The sequence below is a fragment of the Equus caballus genome, chromosome 11, assembly GCF_041296265.1.
Source record: "Equus caballus isolate H_3958 breed thoroughbred chromosome 11, TB-T2T, whole genome shotgun sequence".
Classification (NCBI taxonomy): Eukaryota; Metazoa; Chordata; class Mammalia; order Perissodactyla; family Equidae; genus Equus; species Equus caballus.
Window position 1 is genome coordinate 23,075,783 of NC_091694.1, and position 12,248 is coordinate 23,088,030.

Sequence of the window (12,248 nt, forward strand, 5' to 3'; positions counted from 1 at the left end):
TGACCAGAACTAGAGAATTAAAACCAGATATTCATAAGAGAACAAAATCTGGGGAAACCCCAAGTATTTGCAAATTAAGCAACACACTTCTGAATAACCCATTAGTTAAAGACAAAAATCACAAGAGAAATTTTAAAAATATTTTCAACTGAAAGAAAATGAAAAGCCATCAAAATTTAGGGGATGCAACTACAGCAGTGATAGAGTTCTGAATTCCTATGTCAGAAAAGAGGAAAGAAAGCTGAAATCAGTAACAAACTTCAACATTAGGAAATTAGAAAAAGAAGAGCAAACTAAGCCCAAACCAAGAAGAAGGAGGAAATAACAAAGATTAGATTGGATATCAGTGAAATAGGAAGCAGAAAAACAGTAATAAAATCGATGAAACCAAAAGCTAGTTCTTTGGGAAAAAATCCAAGGGCCAGCCTGGTGATGCAGCGGTTAAGTTCGCACGTTCCGCTTCTCGGTGGCCCAGGGTTCACTGGTTTAGGTCGCGGGTGCAGACCTGGCACCTCTTCGCAAAAGTCATGCTGTGATAGGTGTCCCACGTATAAAGTGGAGGAAGATGGGCATGGATGTTAGCTCAGGGCCAGTCTTCCTCAGCAAAAAGAGGAGGATTGGCAGTAGTTAGCTCAGGGCTAATCTTCCTCAAAAAAAAGAAAAGAGAAAAAAATCCAAAGAATTTACAAACCTAGACTAAGAACATAAGAGAGAAGACACAAGTTATCAAAAGCAAGAATGAAGGAGAGGACTTCAAAAATATCATGAATAACTTTATGCCAACAAATTAAACCTAGATGAAATGGACAAATTCCTGGGAAGACACAAATTACCAAATTTGACTCAAGAAAATAATAGACGATCTGAACAGATCTATGACAAGTAAATTCAGTGAACAATTCAAAATCATCCCACGAAGAACAGCCCGGGCCCAGATGGCTTCACTGGTGAGTTCCAGCAAATACTTAAAGAAGAAATAATACTGATCTTCAAACTGATTCATGAAAAAAGGAAACACTTCATAACTTACTCTGTGAGGCCAGTATTCTTCCCATAGCAAGCCAAACAAAGACATCACAATAAAAGGAAATCCACTGATCAGTATCCCTCAGGAACACAAATGCAAAAGTACTTAACAAAATTTTAGCAAACTGAATCTAGCAACATATAAAAGGATTTTGGATCATAACCAAGTGGGATTTATCCCAGAAATACAATTGTGATTTAACATCTGAAAATTGATTAATGTAATATCTCATAGTAGTTAGTAGAATAAAGCAGGAGTCAGCAAACTTTTTTTATATGGTGCTGAATAAGTAACTATTTAGGCTTCATTGGTCATACAGACACTGTCACAACTACTCCGCCCTGCTGGTGTTTTACAAAAGCAGCCATAGACAATACATAAACAAATGAGCATGGCTGTGCTCCAATAAAACTGTTTCTGGGTGCTCACTTCTGAATTTCATATAATTTTCGCATGTTACTAAATAGTATCTTCTTTTGATTTTCTTTAAACCATTTAAAAAGCGTCAAAACCATTCTTGACTTGTGGGCCACATACAACTGGTGAGATTTACTGCCCTCTGGAATGAAGGACAAAACCCACATGGTCATCTCAGTTTGATAGGCAGCCTCTAAAATGGCCCCCAAATAATCCCTGCCTCCTAGTATTCACACCCTTGTGTAATCTTTTCCCCTTGAGCATGGACTGGACCTAGTGACTCATTTCTAACAATAGAATACTGCAGAAGAGATTGGATGTCGCTTTGGAGATTAGGTTACAAAAAGACTGTGGCTTCCGTCTTGCTCTACTTTCTCTCGGGGCTCTGGCTCTGGGGGAAGCAAGCTGCCCTGTTGTGAGTAGCTCTGTGGAGAGGCCCATGTGGCAAGGAACTAAGGTCTCCAGCCAACAGCCAGCAAGGACCTGAAACCTACCAAAACCCAAATGAGTGAGCTTGGAATTGGACCTTCTGAGTTCTGCCAACAGCCACCGAAATGAGCTTGGAAGGGAATCTGCCCCCAGTTAACCTTTGAGATGATTGCAACTGTGGCCAATACCTTGATTGCAGCCTTGTGAGAGGTGGAGTCAGAGGCATCTTGCTAAGCTGCCTGTGCCTATATTCCTGACCCCAAAGCTGTGAGATACTAAAGATTTGTTGTTTTAAGTTGCTCAGTTTTGGGGTAATTTGTTATGCAATGATAGATAACTAATACATCATTAGATAAAGAAAAAGTGCATGACAAAATCCAACATCCATTCATGATAAAAATTCTCAGCAAAGTAGGAATAGAAGGGAATTTCCTCAATCTGATCAAAGGCATCTGTGACAAACCTACTGCTCACTTAATGGTGAAAGACTGAGTGCTGTACCCGAACATCAGGAGAAAGACAAGAATGTTAACTCTGGCCATTTCTGTTCAGTGTTCTATTGGAGATTCTAGCCAGTGCAGTAAGTTTGAAAAAATAAAAAGAGCATAGGAAAGAAGTAAAACTGTCTTTACTTGCAGATAACATAATTCTAAAAGAAGTGCCAGATAGCTACACTGGAAACCAGAAAACATTACTGAGAGAAATTAAAGAAAACATATTAAGAATATATAGGGAACTCTCGCAGTCAATAATAAGGCAACCCAATTAAAAATGTGGTAAACACTTGGATAGACATTTCACCAAGGAAAGAGACGAATGGCTAATATAAGCAGAAGAAAGTATGTTCATTACAGAATTGTAAAAGTCATAATACGATTACACTCTATACCCAATAAGATGACTATAATCAAAAAGAGAGACACTGCCAAGTGTTAGCAAGAATGTGGAGAAACTGAGACCTTCATTCATTGCTGTTGGGAATGTAAAATGATACAGCCACGTTGGAGAACAGTTTGGCAGTTTGTTAAAAATTCAAACGGGCCGGCCCCGTGGCCGAGTGGTTAAGTTCGAGCACTCTGCTTTGGCGGCCCAGTGTTTTGTCAGTTCAAATCCTGGGCACGGATATGGCACCAATGCTGAGGCGGCTTCCCACATGCTAAGGACCCACAACTAAAAATACACAACTGTGTACCGGGGGGCTTTGGGGAGACAAAGGAAAAATCAAATCTTAAAAAAAAAAAAGTCAAACATAGGGGCCAGCCCCATGGCTGAGTGGTTAAATTTGTGCACGCCACTTTGGCGGCCCAGGGTTTCGTCAGTTTAGATCCTAGCCTCACTCATCAAGCCATGCTGAGACAGCATCCCAAATAGCACAGCAAGAAGGACCTGCAACTAGAATATACAACTATGTACTGGGGGCTTTGGGGAGAAGAAGAAGAAGGAAAATAAAAAGGATTGGAAACAGATGTTAGCTCAGGTGACAATATTAAAAAAAAGTCAAACATAAACTTAGTATAGGACCTAGCAATTCTACTCCTAGGTGTCTACCCAGAAGAACTGGAAACAGTACCACACAAGGTCCTAAGAAACATCAACCAAGTAGAATGTTTGGCTCTTATTTGGATCTTAATTTGAACAAATCAGCTTGACAAAGGCATTTGTGAAACAATTGGGGAAACTTGAACAGAGACTGGATATCAGACACCAAGGACTTAAGTCCTGATCTATTAGAAAAATGTCCTGAAATATTTATAGGTGAAATAATATGTCTGGGATTTGCTTTAAAATACTGGAACAATAAAAGGAGGGGAAATAGATGGAATAGTAATAGTAGAATATTGATAAATGTCAAAGCTTAATAATGGTATGTGTGTGTTCTCTGTTATTCACTCTTGTGTATATTTGAAATTTCCCATAAGTTAAAAAAATTAAACCGAGAACCTGACCACTGTGGGAAAGGGCCTTTAAGAAATTCATAAAGGAAAGTAGATAGTAATATTACATAACTTAGCTTGTTGCAGCCCAGTACTGGTCCATCCTCTGTATACCTTGCAAAAACGCAATTATCTTGTTACTGCTGTGCAAAAGGTTATCTTGAGCAGAGATTTAAGTGAAAGAGCAGAGGCAGAGCTTTCAGTCTTCATATTTCACCGCTTGCTAGCAGGTACTGGCTAGCTTTCTGGTGTTCCTGGATTTGCAGAGTGCATGCAAATCTCTTAGCATGTCTGTAATTTGCTTTCAGTAGCTGTTAACATTTCCAGATGAGAATCAAGCACCATCTTTCCCTCATGCAAATTCTCATACATAGCACAGCTTCTTTTTATCCTGTGTGAATGACATCTGCCTCTTATTCAACGTGAAAGGTCCCGGGATTTATAATTGCTTTTATTTGGGGTATGGAAATTTTACAGTTCTTATATACACATACGTGTTTAATGAGAATTGTGTATGATATACTAAGGATGTTTTCTTATTTGTTTATTCATTATTTTCTCCTTTTTCCATTTTTCAGTACATGTACTAGCCTTAGCAAGTTCTGTTCCAAACTCAGGCACCTTGACTTGGCTTCCTGTACATCAATAACAAACATGTCTCTAAAAGCTCTGAGGTAAATTTCTTATAACAAGAATGTCCAATTATCAGAACAAATAATTTTTTTTAATAACTGAAAATTGGAATTGAAGGAAACTGTGTTAGGGATATATACTGTAGTTCAGAATATGTCTTTTATTTTATCACTTGCCCAAATTACAGGACACATTCAGGTGAAATGACTAGACGTAACTGGGATTTCTGAACAGTGTAAGTCCAGTTTACACATGAATGATTAGATTTTTATGAAGGCTTCTCCTGATCCACTCCCCCACCCCCCACAAACGGCACATGTTATTATAGCCTAGTGATAAAAGCAGTGCTCTGGAGTCAGGTTATCAATCACATACTTTGAACAAATATAATCCTTGTAAGCTTTTCCTTATCATCTCATAGGATTATTATTATTTGATAGTATTAGACCAACCCATATAAAGTTGCCAGTATTCAACAGTTTTTGTCTTCGTGTGGTTCAACCTAATATATATAAAGTTCTTAGCAGAGTTTCTGCCATGTAGTAAGCACTCAATAAGTTTTAATTGTTTCAATGTTAATGTATTTTTTAAAGTACATTACAGAAGATATATCTTAAAAGGAGAATGAAATGCCCACTCTCTTTGTAACTTTATTTTTTTGTCTTCCTTTTATAAATGATTGTGGTCCCATGTATTGGTTACGTTTAAGAATAGTAAGAATTAAGCTATTAAAAGAAGAAATGTAGATCTAGTTAAGTTGAGTATAAGTAATCTAAAAGTGTGGCTCCTTCTTAGACTTTCATTGTGAATATTGAGCACATATGTATCTAAGGCTGTTGGCCATGTAGGATAATATAACAACATTTATAGTTTATAAAATATTTTCGTATAAGTGATCTCATTTATTTGAAAACCTTGTGAGGTAGATAGGACAGACACTTTATAGATAAGAAAATCCAAAACATTTTTGAATGCGAGGTACTGTGATTCAGCCGTAGAATATAACTGAATAAGATATTGTTGCTGCCCTTAAGTTGCTCAGAGTCCAGTGGGAGGAAAAAAAAACCCCTAAGCATGTCATCATATTGCAGTGTGACAAGTGCTGTGATTGAAGTGAGTATGTCAGTTTGGGGAGAACATAGATGGGGCTACAGCTAACCTTGGTTTAAGAGAAGTTTGGGAAGGCGTCCTAAAGTCACACTATTAATGTTGAAGAATGAACTTGAACCAAGATCCCCTGGCTTTATTTTATGAAACAATTAAAGCAATGTTTTCCAAAGAATGTCATAGAGCTCAGGATTCTTCCGTAGTTCAAATGTGAAATCAGAGATCAAAGATGAAGCTAGTATTTGATAGAAGGCAGATAGTGAATACAATATATCCTACATTGAGCCTGTGGAAAAAGTAGTCTACATACTTCCTAGATAAGGGAAATTTATACATCCTTGTAATTTTTTAAGTAAAATTTTAAATGTTTTTGTTATTACTCTAATAAATAATAGATTTATTTGATAGAAAATCTGGGTTTGAATCTAAACTCTTTAGTTACTGTTAACCTGAACAAGTCACTTACTTTACATTTCCTATATAGAGACCTTTTAAATATGTGATAAGTGCAAAAAGGATATATTTTGAAAAGTATAAACCTCCATAAAAATCTAATATATCTGGAAAACAAGATTGTGTTTGTGCTTGTTGGTTAAGGTGGATTTGAGATGGCCCTCCGACTGATACAGTCCCACATGAACACCACAAGCATTGATAAATCTGCTTTTTTTGTTGTTGTTATGGGATAACCTATGTTCTAAATCTACATTAAGTAGATTTATGTATATGAATATGTATGTTCTTGTAGCATAGCATGGGGCTGTATCCATTCCCTGACTAAATAGTCAATAAAATAAGAATTTGGTGCCTTTGGAATTGGATTTAGTCATATGTTTGTTTCATTTTGTTTTTTGCTAAGTGAGGGATGTCCACTGTTGGAGCAACTGAACATTTCGTGGTGTGACCAAGTAACCAAGGATGGCATCCAAGCACTAGTGAGAGGCTGTGGAGGGCTCAAGGCCTTGTTCTTAAAAGGCTGCACACAGGTAATACTCCATGTAGTGTTTATGAATGATAGAGGAACCATAAACTTTGTAGATAGCCCCAAGATGTTAGCTTGAGGGATATGTAGTTGTTACATATTATTGACCAAAGATACATACTTACTAAAAATTTGTTTTCCACAGAGTAAAAAAATATAAGAAGAATTAACATCTGACCAAAGAGAAATTTTTGAGAGGAGGCCAGATGGGGAGACAAAATGATACTGAGCATGCACCATAGTCAAGAAGAGTTTCATGCAGTTTAATCTGAAAAGGAAAACATGCCATGTTGTCACTGCCTGAGATCTTGAACTAGATAGGCAAGGAAGGTAGTCTTGGCAATTTTCACTAGTTGTTTAACCACCAGGAGCTTTTCTTAAATGTGCCAAGTATACAGCAACCTACATTTTACAGTGTTGATGCTTATTTCCAGTCACATTACAAATCCAACGTATTTTGTCATTAAAAATTTTACTATCTCAGTGTTTTACAGTGAAAAAGAAAAAGTGACATGGTAGCATCTGGAAGGAAGTGGTCAAGAGTGGGTTTAGAAGTGACTGACAACAAAGTAGGCCTAGGCTCTTATTACCTTAATTTATTAATGGTTACTAAAACCAGGCCTTGGATTCCATTAAAAATACCTTCATTCTTTCACCGTAATGGGAGGAGCTCCATTGTTTGAAACAGCTTTGGAAGTATGACTGCCTTAAAACAACAGCTTGAGCTTCTGGTTATTTATGGAATCCTGAAAAATATTGATTGGAATGCATCGTTATAATCAATTACTTGCCATCTGTTCTCTGCACTGTGCGCATGGCACTGATCTACCAGCAGCAGATAAGCTATGGATGCCTTTCTCAGCTCCTGCTCCCGAAAGTTTCTTTTCAAAAGACTTTATAGGGAGTGTAGAAATGTGAAAATTATTTTAGTTTCATAATCCGTTAGCAAAACGCTGTGAGCCATGTTTAATTTATCAGAAGAAAAATTCATAAACGTTAGGCAGTGTTTATCTTTTCCTTGATTTGGTGATAATAGGAATTTGATGTGGTCAGAACTGATGAAAAATACTGATAACCATACTAATCATGTGAATTACACCTTATGTGATCATAGTTCATTGTTTCTGTTTCCTTGTTCCTTTGAAACTTGGTTGGCTGTTTAGAATATATCGATCAATGTGTACACTCTTAAATCTTTTTCCTTTGAAACAGTGTCAGTAATCATTTTTTTTCTTTCTTTTTAATCTTTCTAGCTAGAAGATGAAGCACTGAAGTACATAGGTGCACACTGTCCTGAACTGGTGACTTTAAACTTGCAGACTTGCTTAGTAAGCCATCCTTCGCACAACTCTTCCGTATTAATAATTCATTTCAGTAATATTATTGTAAGAGTTTCTGTCATCAAGACGATGGGTTTTTCCATTTCAACCCAGGGGACACAGTAAACGCACAGATGATTCTTTGCATACTTGACAATATGCACTCCTGAGGGCTTTGACATACATTAGATAGAGGGTAGCTTATGCAGAATTCCACATAAGCTAACTGCAACTCCACCCCTTTCTTTTTGACTTAAGAAAACTCTACTTTTTAGAAGTAAATTACTCACAAACTTCAGTATTTAAAATATTTTTGGTAAATTAATTGCAATCATACCAATTAAGACCTATTAGTGGACTGTAACTATTGGGAACCACACTGATTTAAACAGATGACAAGCAAAATGTACCGTTTAAATTATTTTCAAGTAGTATTTGTAGTTTACATTTGGCTTGTTTAGACTATCAGCTTTTTTGTGTCTATCCCAAAACTCCTGAATTTTGCTCAGAGAACTTGCTGAAATTATTCAGGGTCTTAGAACATTGACAATACACCTGTAGCTTTTCTGTCTTGCCTTGAAAATTACATATGTGTTACCTTTGAGTGAGAGCCTCTCATGGCAATGAAAAACGTTGATAAGGGTTTTTGCCAAGGCTTCTGCTTATTATACCCTCCCCTTCTTGTTTGATCACCTAAAACCTGAGGATATCGTAGTTGTTTAGTTTAAAGGTGATACAGAAAGGGCCACATTTTGTGCAGTTTCAGCTACCTGTTCTTCCAGCCCTTAAGGGATGGTGCTGATAATGATCTGTTTAGGAGGCTCCTGAGACTGAGTTAAAGGAATGACATTTCTTTTTAATTCTGATTCCCATAGTTGCTAACTACTAGACTTTGCCTAATTTCATTTGTGAAACCGAAATATTTGGCCTGCGAGAAAGAGCTTGGAGGATTCTTGTAAATGAAACCATCAGTTTACAGTGATAGGAAAAAACTGTTTGGGGCATCTTCAGATTTTATTTATATACGGTCATGCATCACTTAACTGTGCGCATACATTCTGAGAAGTGCGTGGTTGGGCAATTTCATTGTTGTGCGAACATCATAGAGTGCACTTAGACGAACCTAGATGGTATAGCCTACTACACACCGAGGCTATGTGGTACTAATCTTATGGGACCACTGTTGTGTGCAGTTTGTTGGTGACCGAAATGTTGTTATGCAGTGCATGACTGTACATATACACATACTCTGTATACATGTTACATATAAACTCATACATACAAATACATATATATCATGCCTACCGTTTGCCATTTTAGTTTTGTTTCCTTTACTCTTCCAGCAGACAGAAATCACAGTTGGTAAGCATAAAGAACCAGTTCTATCCTATGTTTATGTTACTATTTCCCTTCACCCAGATCTTAGGGCATGAGTCATTTCTTCTGTACAGTATGATGAAATGATTCTCAGCATTCATGAGACTTCATGTTCCTGCCCAGAACTATTGAAGTAACCAAAGTACATTCTTGATCCATTTGCTTTTTTTTAAGTAATTTGAAAACATGAAAGTTTAGTAAATTTTACTCTCTTTAAAATTAAAAATATCGGTGATGTGACTTTCCTCATCTTTGTTCCTAGATAATCCCTTATAGACTTTAAAACATTAAGAAGGCAGCACAGCCCTGCAATACTTTCTTAATATTGTGTGACACAAATTCCATTGGCTTGCTAAATATGCGTGTTTATTGATTGCTGCTTCCGCCTTTACATATCAGTTATCCTTGTTTAGTAATAACAATACATCACATCTCTGTGGCACTTTTTTAGGTACTTCCATATGTGTATATACCTCATTAATTTATCCTCATGACAGATCTTATATTTGCCTTAGTATCCGTTTTTTATTTTGTTTCAGTTGTACAATATTGAGAACGTGCTGATTTAAAAAGTGAATATTTAATGTTTGATTTTTTTTTCACTTGTCCTTGCAACCTAAGGATACTGTGTGATTAAACAAAGATGATAGGAGAGATTTATTCTGAGACTTAGACAAAATTAATGAACCTAGCTGGACAAATTGAAGTTCTGACCCTATCCAACATGTTAAGATGTTCATATGTGACATCTTTTTTTTTTTTACTGTACATCTTTGTGTATTCTTTTTTAATTTTAAAATGATTTAAAATATATAAAATTCTGTGTGGGTTGGACACAACTGTTTTTCTCCATAAATTAGGATATTCTTTATCATATAAAACTAAAATATGGAAATAAATGAGTCTTTTGTTGATAACGAGACTGCAGCTTCATCCACAAGTTGTTTCATTTTTTCAGTAGCTTAATATCATTATCAATTTTGAACTTAAAAATGTGTTTGTACTATTAAAATACTGCTGTTCCTACCTGTTTTCTAGATTTTAAAATCATTTAATTGAATCTACACCATGATGGGCCCCATACTGTTCCCAGTCCCCTTAGGTTAAAAGAATCCCATATAGCTTCTTCCCTTTACACCACAAATGAGCACAGATTTCTGTCGCAAACTAAATCCAAAGGAAGTGAGGGGAGGAAGAGACAAAAATGTGTTCATTTTCTTTTAGTTCTGCTTCCTGATTGATATTAAATCTGCTTTTGTTTCTTTTGGGTGCTTATTTTTGCGGAAGTAACTTTTTTCCTTCTTTTTCTTCTGCTAAGTTGCTAATATCTATGGGATTTTTTACTCTTGTTTTTTAGCAAATCACAGATGAAGGTCTCATTACTATATGCAGAGGGTGCCATAAGTTACAGTCCCTCTGTGCCTCCGGCTGCTCCAACATCACAGATGCCATCCTGAATGCTCTAGGTCAGAACTGCCCGCGACTTAGGTAAACATTTCTTGTTTAGCTCAAAAAAATCAGGGGAAAGAAACAGAGGCCTCCTTCACCCTATTTATTCCTTGGAACCTGGAATGTTTAAGGTAGATACTCCAAGGCCATTACCTTTTTAGATGCCCACTACTTGCTTTGTACCTCATTTGATTACATGTAATAGGCCTGAACCAAGGGGTAATAGTCCTCATTTTCTGTATCTTGCTATCCATACTAGAACAAAATCAACATTTTTTTCCATGACTTGAGAAAAGAAATAAAAGCATTTTCTCTTATTAATGCCTTCATATAATGCCTTTCTGAAGAAAGTTCTCACCCTGTGGTCATGTATATTGTAGTAATGATGCCAGGTACTTAGCAGGGAGTATTTAAAAGAAAAAACAGCCCCACAAGAGAATCTCCTTCGTGCTGATGGTCTTTTAGAACAAGGCTTATTTCTCTATGGCTTCTCCTCTCTGCCTAAATGTAGGATTGGCTGAATATTTACTAAGATTGCTGGGTTACCACATACATGGTATCAAACCCATATTGATTCTATAAGAATGCACAATACACTATTTTGTAATAAATAAGAATGATCCCCATGTATGTCTTTTGTTTTTTAAAAACAAAACTTTTATTGTACTTATTATGTGTTAGCCATTGTGTTAAGTGATATGCAAATAGTAGTTTATTTAATCATCATAACATCATATAAGCCCTGGTATTATCTCCATATGAGAAACCAAAGCACAGAGAAGTCAAGTAACCTGTTCAAGCTCTTACAGCTAGTAAGTGCAGGAGCAAAGATTCACACTCAGGCAGTCTGGCTCTAGAACCCATGAAACCACTTGTGTTACATATAACAATCATTGTAAACCAATAAAACTTGCTTAGGGGCTGGCCCGGTGGCAGAGCAGTTAAGTGCACATGTTCCGCGTCGGCGTCCCGGGGTTTGCCGGTTTGGATCCCAGGTGCAGACATGGCCCCACTTGGCAAGCCATGCTGTGGTAGGCGTCCCACATATATAGTAGAGTAAGATGGGCACGGATGTTAGCTCAGGGCCAGTCTTCCTCAGCAAAAGGAGGAGGATTGGCAGCAGATGTTATCTCAGGGCTAATCTTCCTCAAAAACAAAAAAACTTACTTAAAAACTTTTTTTTTATAATCACCTGTCCATGGGCCTAACCATAATTATTGAAAGAAAATTTGCCTACAGTATCAAAATTCTTTTACTAGATCATAGACTTCTTGGTCAAAATTAGTAATAACAAGCCTAGAGCAAAGTACTATTCAGGAGCTAAGGAGGTAGCTAAACTCCTCTCTAAAAATATTACACTTTACCTTTTTCTGTTTTAAAGAGAGGAGTGTTCAGCTCCATCCTCCTTCATGGTTTTTTGTTTGTTTTTTTAAGGAAGATTAGCCCTGGGCTAACATCTGCCACCAATCCTCCTCTTTTTGCTGGGGAAAACTGACCCTGAGCTAACATCCGTGCCCATCTTCCTCTACTTTATATGCAGGACGTCTGCCACAGCATGGCTTGATAAGCAGTGC

At 36.9% G+C, this 12,248-nt stretch overlaps 1 protein-coding gene across 4 annotated transcripts in view; it reads left to right on the forward strand.

Moving 5' to 3' along the window:
- FBXL20 (F-box and leucine rich repeat protein 20) overlaps positions 1-12,248 on the forward strand; it is a 108,604-nt gene that overhangs the window by 81,960 nt on the left and 14,396 nt on the right. For all 4 annotated transcript variants that reach the window (XM_023652605.2, XM_070227412.1, XM_023652606.2 and 1 more), the window contains 4 exons: positions 4,386-4,481; positions 6,407-6,533; positions 7,783-7,857; positions 10,583-10,713. In XM_023652605.2, coding sequence (XP_023508373.1) covers positions 4,386-4,481; positions 6,407-6,533; positions 7,783-7,857; positions 10,583-10,713 — 429 coding nt within the window. The remainder of the gene's footprint in view (positions 1-4,385; positions 4,482-6,406; positions 6,534-7,782; positions 7,858-10,582; positions 10,714-12,248) is intronic.